Raw genomic sequence first — 9,022 nt, 5'->3', positions numbered from 1 at the left:
AGCCCACTCTGACATCTCTCCATTTAGTGCATGTATAGGTCCAGTTTGTGCATGTGTGTGTTCGGACCTGTGTGTAATTGACAACAGAGTGTAAAATTGAATTTCCCCTCGGGGATTAATAAAGTATATAAAAAAAAAAAAAAAGTGTGCTGTCGAGGATGACACCCAGACTCCTGACCTGTGGGGAAGGAGAAATGCAAGAGTTGTCAATAGATAATGTGAAACTGGGGGATTTGGATAGGGTGGTTTTAGTGCCAATGAGTAGAATTTCTGTTTTGTCACTGTTTAATTTGAGGAAGTTGGATGAAAACCAGGATTTTATTTCAAGGAGGCAGTCAGTGAGGGAGGAAGGTGGGAGGATGGAGTCGGCTTTGATGGAAATATGGAGCTGGGTGTCATCCGCGTAGCAGTGGAAGTGGATATGATGTTTCCGGAAGATGTAGCCAAGGGGGAGTAAGTAAATGATGAATAGCAGGGGCCCCAGGACAGAGCCCTGGGGCACACCTGTGGTGACTGGGAGTGGTTGTGATGTGAATGATATGAGTTGGATGAACTGAGAACGGCCAGAGAGGAAGGATTTGAACCAGTTGAGGGGGGTGTTTGTGATGCCAATAGAGAGGAGTCTGTCCAGGAGGGTGGTATGTGAGATGGTGTTGAAGGCCGCACTCAGGTCAAGCAGGATGAGGATGGATAGGAGACTGGAATCGGCTGCCAGGAGGAGATCGTTGGTGATTTTGAGAAGTGCCGTTTCAGTACTGTGGAGAGGGCGGAAACCAGACTGGAATTGTTCAAAAAGATTATTGCGGGAAAGGTGGGAATGGAGCTGAGAGGCAGCAGTTTTTTCAAGTATCTTTGAGAGAAATGGAAGATTGGAAATGGGACGGAGGTTATTGTGGTTACTGGGATCTGCGCCAGGTTTCTTGAGTATTGGGGTGACAGCAGCTATTTTGAGGGGTGAGGAAACAATTCCAGTGGTGAGGGAAGAATGGATTATGTGCGTGATGAGAGGGGCCAGAGAGGGAACAGTGGCTTTAACAAGAGCAGTTGAAAGGGGATCTAACTGGCAGGTTGACGATTTGGATTTTTTGATCAGACCGTTTGTTTCGAAAACGGAAGGCAGAGCAAATGCTGAGAGTGACTGGGAAGGGGACACAGAGGGAAATAAGTAAGATGAATTGTGAGAGGAGCTGGGAGCAAGTTGCTGATGGATGTTATGAATTTTAGCAGTAAAAAAGGATAGAAGGGTATTACAAAAGGCAGTAGATTACATCTGTGGAGGAGTGAGTCCGGAGGTTGAGTAATGTTGCTGAGGAGTGAAAACAGGGCCCTTGAGTTACTGTCGTTTGAGTTGATTAAACCAGAGTAATAGGAGGATTTAGCCTGTGAGATGCAGTCCTTGTAGTGGAGAATGTGGTTGTGATATATTTCCTTGTGCACAGTGAGACCAGTCTTATTGTAGAGGCGTTCCAGTTGGCGTCCTTTGGATTTAAGTTGTCTGAGAGCGGGAGTGAACCATGGTGAAGAGCGGGTGAAAGTGACAGATCTGGTTTTGAGTGGGGGAAGATCGTCCAGGAGATTATGAAGACTGTTGCTGTAATGGAGTACCAGTTCATTAGGGGTGGAAAAGCTGTCTGCGTTGGGGAGGGAGTTAATGCTAGAGGAAAGAATGTCCAAATTAATGTCCTTAATATTACGGAAAGAAATAGTGTGTGGGAGATTGATTTTGGAAAGTGCAAGGTTGGCATTGAAGGGAACTAACGTGATCAGAAAAGGGGAGGGGAATTGCCTTACAGTTGACAGGAGAGAGACCAGAACAGCATATTAAGTCGAGAGTATGTCCTTTTGAATGTGTTGGGAAATTGATGAGTTGCTGGAGTCCAAAACTGTCAATGCAAGATGTAAAATTTCTGGTGAGAGCATTGCTGATATTGTCCATGTGGATATTGAAGTCACCCAGGAGTAATATTTTTGGAGAGAGTGTGGAAAGATGTGTCAGGAATTGAGCAAAGTCATTTAAAAACTCCTTATTTGGTTAAGGGGGACGGTACACCGTGGCAACGATGGTGGGGATGGGGCCAGATAACTGTGAGGTGATGGAATCAAATGTGTGGTAGGCATGGGTAGACACCAGCAGGACTTTCCACTTCTCACGGTAGAGCATCGCGAGACCTCCTCCCCTGCCAGAGTCACGCGGTGGACAGCTATAAATAAATCCGGGGGGGAGTGGATTCATTAAGTGGAGTAAAATCATTAGGCAGTTGCCATGTTTCTGTTAAACAGAGAAAATCAAGCTTATGGTCCATGATAAGATCCTGTATGAGCTGACCCTTGCTCGTGAGCGAGCGGATGTTTAACAGTCCGAAATTGGCATTGGTGTTATCATCCTTGTGAGATGAGGAGGCAGGGGCATTCAGTTTTATGTAGGAGAGGTTATTTTTATTTACAGCTCTGAAAGTGGACTGAGGGCGGAAGGGTCTGACAGTTACAATGGTCGCAATGGGGAAAGCAGCAGCAGAGGTGTGTAGTGACAGCAGGGGCCTGTAGGGGGAGTAGACGGAGACAGTGGTACACTGAGAAGGCACAGTAGAAGAAGAGGGAGGGACCTGTGTGTGTGAGTGGGTGAGGTGAGTAAACAGTCAGTCACGTGGGTATGATTGGACAGCGTGCTGCAGGTTGGCTTTTAACATGTAGCTGCCGAGTCTGTTTGGATGGATACCGTTGGGTTTTAACAACGGTATCGTCACGGCTGTGGGATAGATCGCCAATGATCTATCCCACAGCCGTGAGGAGAGAGCGGTCCACTGATGAAGATGGATTTGCCGGTGCTGGTTAGGAACTGTAGAAGTTGTCTGTAACTTTGATTTGGTCACCTCAGAGTGTCGAAGGGACGAATCATTAATTCCAATGTGAACAATAATCCTGTGGACTAGAAGGTTTTTTGTCTGTTTGAATCAGTTAGAAATGGCTGTCTAAATGCTGCATGGATAACATTACCTTGTAGTGTGTGTTGCTTTTTGTTTTTGTCAAGTTCCATCAATTGACACACTGAGGTCATTTTCGGTGTAAATGGGTTGACATGTTAGAAGTATCCCATTGATCTAACCTGCCGTCGTGTAGCAGATGTGACATACTGTTGTGTTTTAATTCACCACTCTCTCGTCATCGTTCTCATAATTCACAGAGAAACCAAAGTGGCTCCAAACACCAGACCTGTAGGTTATCAGAGGATCCTGTATTTCTGGACTGGTAATGCTGTTACTAACCACCTTGTAATCTTAGCGTAGCTGCGTCCTAGTAAGTAGGATGTTCTGGTTTGGGGGTGGGCTATCTGTAAATGACCCCAGTGTTCAGTAGTCTATGTGTTAGTTGCCTTTATTTTGATACTTCCAGTAAAGCAAGAAGTGCTTTTATTTTTGAGAGACTGTAGACACAGAGGTTGCAGACGCTATTAGGACCGAGATAAACACGGAAAATAAAGACTTAATAAGGATGAATGGGGAGAGTTTAATGGTGTTTCGTGCCAGTCGAGAGGGCAACAAGGTATTATCTGCATTTCTTTGTGTCTAATTTTCCAATAATTAGTAGTTTTTTGTATAATTGCCAACTAAGCTAAGTTCAATGCATTGTTTTGTCTTCTGTTTTTCTTAATTTTCTTCTCAGCTCTTGCGTTTGTCGATGAAGTTAATTGAGAATGGAAAAATCTGTCTTAGACCAGTAGTCCAGACTTTTATTTTGACTGGGACGCTATACTTTCTGTTCTGTCCTGTGGGCTACCTTGTTGAGCACAGCTGAGAACACAATGTTTCACACAGTTTATGCTGTATATTTTATTTTCCAAGTGGAATAGGATAGCTAAAAGTATCATTCAGTTTGTCATCGAACCAAAAGCCTTGTACCGAATGGTTCAATACAAATATGTGTGTTGTTACACTCCCTAACTTTAATGTATATACACAGAAAATCTGTACACAGAAAGAAGTATGTTTGCATTAGTAGTGGCACTGTCAAGTTGTATTTGTGTGTGTGTTTGTGTTTGTCAGGGATGCAGTGTCCAGTCAACAGTATGTACACAGTCACAGGTTCTGGCTGCCCCATCACCTGCACCACTCCATCTGCACCTGTTGAGTGTAAAGCCCCGCCCAGTGAAGGCTGTGTGTGCAACCCTGGTTACCTGCTGAGTCAGGTAATCCTACACATCATTCTTCTGCCCCTCAGCTGCCATGTGACTTTGTTCGTGCTTCCTCTCTCTTTTGTCATTGAATCTGGGCCAAAAAGACCTGAGTGGGACATCCCTGCTTTTATCTTTTACTGCTCCACCACCCCACCCTTCAGAGGCACCTTACACACACCGGGCGGCAGCTATTTCTGATGCTGCCAGCCACAACCAAACTGGTCAAATATCACCGCTATCTCAGTGGATGTCAGCATCAGACACCTATGCACCGAGACACTCTTTGTAGCGGTATGATGTGCATCAGACAGCGGCTATTTCTGATGCCGCTGGCAAAGATCATATGATAAAGAGTGTGAAAGTCTGTATAGGATGGGAAGTGGATGGGTCAAACAAACTGAACTTTCACGTGGGAGTTAGCTGTTTGATGTGATACATGCAGGATGTCAAACTCACTGAGCAGCAAAAACAGGTTAAAAAGATGTATAGTCACAGGCTAAAATCTAACATTCAGATCACAGTGTAAAAGTGAACCACTACATCACTGGCGATCAAGACAGAAGACAATGACTATAAAGGGAAACTTTGCCAAAGTTCAGCCAGCTGTGTGGCATGTCTGAAGATGAATGTTTTTTTTTATTTGGTCTCTCTTGTTTACCATGCAGGTAAATCTGAATCAATTATGGTCTTCTTTGGTGTTCATGGTTATATTTGTATGTGCAATTGAAGCAGCAAACTAACGTTAGCTCAGGTGGGTAGCCAAGATACTGGTTTTATACATCCAAAGAACTTCTATTAAGATTAACTGCTTGGCAACCAGACCAGACATCTAATTGAGACAGGCCTTTATTTGTTAAAATGTGTAGCCACATCAGGCTAGTAAAAGGGACTGGGTGTTTAATTAGGACTAGGCTTTTAATTTAAGTTTGATGGTACATTCAGTAGGGCATACCTTTAGTTGCTTGCTAGCTAATACTACACTTTCCAGGGTTTGGATTTGGTTTTGGACTAGGGAAGAAACATGTATCTCCTTGGACTGGGGAAGAAACATGTATCTTGCAGGTTAACCCATAACGCAGCGGTGCATGGATAGTGTGAGGTGTGTGGTTGTGCTGCTGCCGTAGTCCTGCCAGATGCCTCCTGCTGCTGCTGTTATCATTAGTCATACTTCTACTATTATTATACACATATGATTATTGTCACATATGTAAACTATCAGATATTAATATATACTTTCAACATATTGTACCACAGTAGCCAGAATTATAATTATAATATTATTACTTTCATTAATGTTGTTGTAAGCTACTGTCATTAGTCTGTCCTGCATCTCTCTCTATCTCTGTCTCTGTCTCTCTTTCTGTCTTATTGTGTCATATGGATTACTGTTAATTTATTATGCTGATCTGTTCTGTACGACATCTATTGCACGTCTGTCCGTCCTGGAAGAGGGATCCCTCCTCAGTTGCTCTTCCTGAGGTTTCTACCATTTTTTTCCCCGTTAAAGGGTTTTTTTGGGGGGAGTTTTTCCTTATTCACTGCGAGGGTCCTAAGGACAGAGGGATGTCGTATGCTGTAAAGCCCTGTGAGGCAGATAGTGATTTGTGATATTGGGCTTTATAAACAAAATTGATTGAAAATTGATTCTAACCTCTCCAGGTAAAGAGTTTCATTAATACATGATATGCTCCAGGCACAACGTTTAGCTCAAAATTAACAAAGCCATCCTGAAAATGAAGGAAATCTGGAACAAGTCTATGGCGCACAGTCGTGTTGTAGGACCCTGGTCTGAGCTGGCCCGATGCTACGCTATGATTGGCCTGTCTGTATCTGGGGGTGGGACCTAGCACAGGGTCACTTGAGACTCTGCCTGTGGTCGGTCAAAGCCGATATAGGAGACTACCCAGCGCATTGTCTTTTGATGTTTAGGTCCACTGACAAATCCTCAGTGTTTGACAAGTTGGGATGAGAACACCTTGAAATATCCTTTATTTATTTATTTATTTATTTAGTTATTTAACCTTTATTTTACCAGGCAAATTTGCTTGAGATCAAATGATCTCTTTTACGAGCAAGGCCTGGCCAAAATGGCAGGATTAAAGAACAAAACATAATAAGACACACATAAAGAAGAAAGCACAGACATGAGAAAAAGAGAGAAAGGCCCAGAGTCCTATGGAGGGGTTATGCCCTACAAATACAGTCCGGTGGGGGAAGGGGGAGGAGGAGGAGGAGGAGGAGGAGGAGGAGGAGGAGGAAGAGGAGGAGCAGAGGGCTGGATGGGGGCAGAGAAGGTGGTAACAGGGGATCCTGAGGAGGAAAAGTTCATGTTAAACAAAAACAGTGCACCACAATACACACTAAAAGAACACTTATGTGATGATGATAAAATACTACGCAGTAAAACATTTACACACTCCAAAATTTGCCATTATAAAGCCTGTAAGCCGAGTTTTAAAATCATGAATGGTGATAAGTTCCTGCAATTTTAGTGATTTTTGAGGACATGAATGCCCTCTTCCCAAACTCAGTACGAGTTCTGGGGACAGAGGCAGATAGAAAGTCCAGAGAGCGCAAACTGTATGATGGATTTGATGTAAAAGTGTCATGTATTAGTACTTAGCAAGTAGTCAGTACCATTTTTCTGTGGAGGTGCAGCACTGGGGGAACTGGGGGTGTAGCTAGTGTTTTAATAATACTGGGGTAATAAGTCCACATTTCCCCAGCGCAACTATAGAATGTTGCATACAAATTACAAGTTGGTAAAACCTCAAAATTCCTAGAAAAAATCCAAACCAAACAAAAAAAACAAACCAACAAAAAAAAATATGTATGTATATGTATGTCACCTTTCTTCTTAATGGGAGCTAGGGGAATTGCACAGAGGGGTCACCTTTTGTTCAATATCTTCAACAGTAGTAAATTCTGTCAAAACTGTTTCCTTTAGTACAATGTTACAGTTGTCAACTGTAAAGTGTAAAATGGAGGTCCTGATATGGAAAGTTCATACACCATGGTGTCTGATTTTCTCAGATGGAAAAAGGAAGTAGGGTTTTATTCAGTGCACATGTAAATGCTTTAGTGTGTATAGTCAATCACAAATATTCCATCTAGTAACTGCAGCCACTGCAACAGTATGGCATTGTCCTGACTGAACTTTGATCTTCTAGGATCGCTGTGTGCCACTGGCTCAGTGTGGATGCCAGTACAAAGGTCAGTACTTCATGTTTGGTGAGGAGTTCTACGCTGACTCGGACTGCCAGCAGCACTGTGTGTGTCATGGAGGGGTGATGCACTGCAAGGACAAGCCCTGTGAAAGAGGGCAAAGCTGTGGAGTGCAGAAAGGAGTGAGGGGTTGCTATGCCAGCCTCAAAAAAGAATAGAACAGGGACAAACACATGCAGAACTTCATCTTCTCTTAATTAAATCTATTTTAAGAAAATATACTCAGCAATACTGTGTTTATACTGTAAACTTATGATTGTTGATTCTTCTGCAGTAAAATTCCAACTGTACTCAGGTGCTGAAGGCTACAGAAAATCGAAAATCTAGTTTCACAATTAAAGATATAGTTGAAATGTCAAAAATCTGATCTTAAAAGCCTCCTCTTATTTAAATGTGTAATCAATCAATCAATCAAGCAATCAATCAATCAATCATCACATCATTTTTTGTTCCTTTTGAGAAACTGCCTACAAAATGTTTTTAATGTAGTTACAGTTAATTCTAAGATGATGTATTCTGAATGTTGTGTGTTACTGCTGTTACAACTAAAACCATTTTGTTAATGTACTCTCAGTTACCTATTTATTAGGTACACCGAGCTAATAATGACAAGCTAAAACTAATGCAGTCTAATACAACAATCCTGCAATAAATCCTCTCTCTTTATTGGAACTTTTTTGGAGAGATGTTAATTCAACTGTATGGTCATTTTAGAGACTGCAGTGTGTGTGATGCCGTTGAATTGTCCTGCATTATACTGACTGATTGATTATATATCAGTGAGAGGAGGCTAAATAACACAAACACCCCTTGATATAATACAATTCAACAGCAGCACAAACTGCAGCCTCCAACATGATCATGAATTTCATTAACACACCTCTCTGACTTTGTAACCTTTCTAAAGGAGGATTATTTGGCACTAAGTGGATAGTATGCAACAATGATCATTTTCTCATGTCACTGCATGGTAGAATCCCCTGATGATTGCAAAACAAATGAAGACTACTTTGTTGTAACTGTGGAGGATTACAGTATGCTGTGTTTATAAGCCACTTTCTTTAGTCTATTCCTTCCACATATCCAAAAGCATTTCTAATCATTAAAAATATTTCAGCAACGTCCCCATCTGTTGTGTCTTTGATTGTGTGCCTGTTGACCATTAAAATATCGTTTCTTCTCTGTTTAAAAATGGAAATGATACACTGAGATACTGATCATTGAGCATAACTGTGTCCATGTTATGGTGAAGAAACCTGCCTGACTTGAGTATTACATGTTACATCCATAAACTGTATAAAATAATTTAAGTAGCTACCATAATGTCAGTCATTGCTTTTTGGACTGCCGTTTTGAAGCCTTAACTTCTGTATTTCGGCCGTTGCTCTCGTTGCGTTGCGTTGCGTTGCTAAAGTGAACATATGTGGGTGAGAGGGACTGTTCATACACAGTTTTGGTGGTACGACGTGCTGACGTATTGCGGTAAGCGAGTTGTGTCATTTCCGGTGTTTCTGTGACAGCGTCTCTGTACTGCTCTGGTGGATTCTACTAGCCTGCTTTCTCACTTCAGTTGCTTTAACGTTGCTTTAACATCTACTTCAAGTCTTAACCCACACTGGTTCTGTT

General features: G+C 42.2%; 1 protein-coding gene across 1 annotated transcript in view; it reads left to right on the top strand.

Annotated features, from left to right (window-relative positions):
- Positions 1-8,843, top strand: part of LOC126391193 (IgGFc-binding protein-like) — an 88,814-nt gene extending 79,971 nt beyond the window's left edge. Inside the window, exons 19-20 of the mRNA XM_050045766.1 lie at positions 4,041-4,183; positions 7,342-8,843. Coding sequence (XP_049901723.1) covers positions 4,041-4,183; positions 7,342-7,554 — 356 coding nt within the window. The 3' untranslated portion in view covers positions 7,555-8,843. The remainder of the gene's footprint in view (positions 1-4,040; positions 4,184-7,341) is intronic.
- The last annotated feature ends 179 nt before the right edge of the window (positions 8,844-9,022 follow it).

The sequence above is a fragment of the Epinephelus moara genome, chromosome 6, assembly GCF_006386435.1.
Source record: "Epinephelus moara isolate mb chromosome 6, YSFRI_EMoa_1.0, whole genome shotgun sequence".
Classification (NCBI taxonomy): Eukaryota; Metazoa; Chordata; class Actinopteri; order Perciformes; family Serranidae; genus Epinephelus; species Epinephelus moara.
Note: the sequence above shows the minus strand (reverse complement) of the source record. Positions and strands in the feature narration are given on the sequence as shown.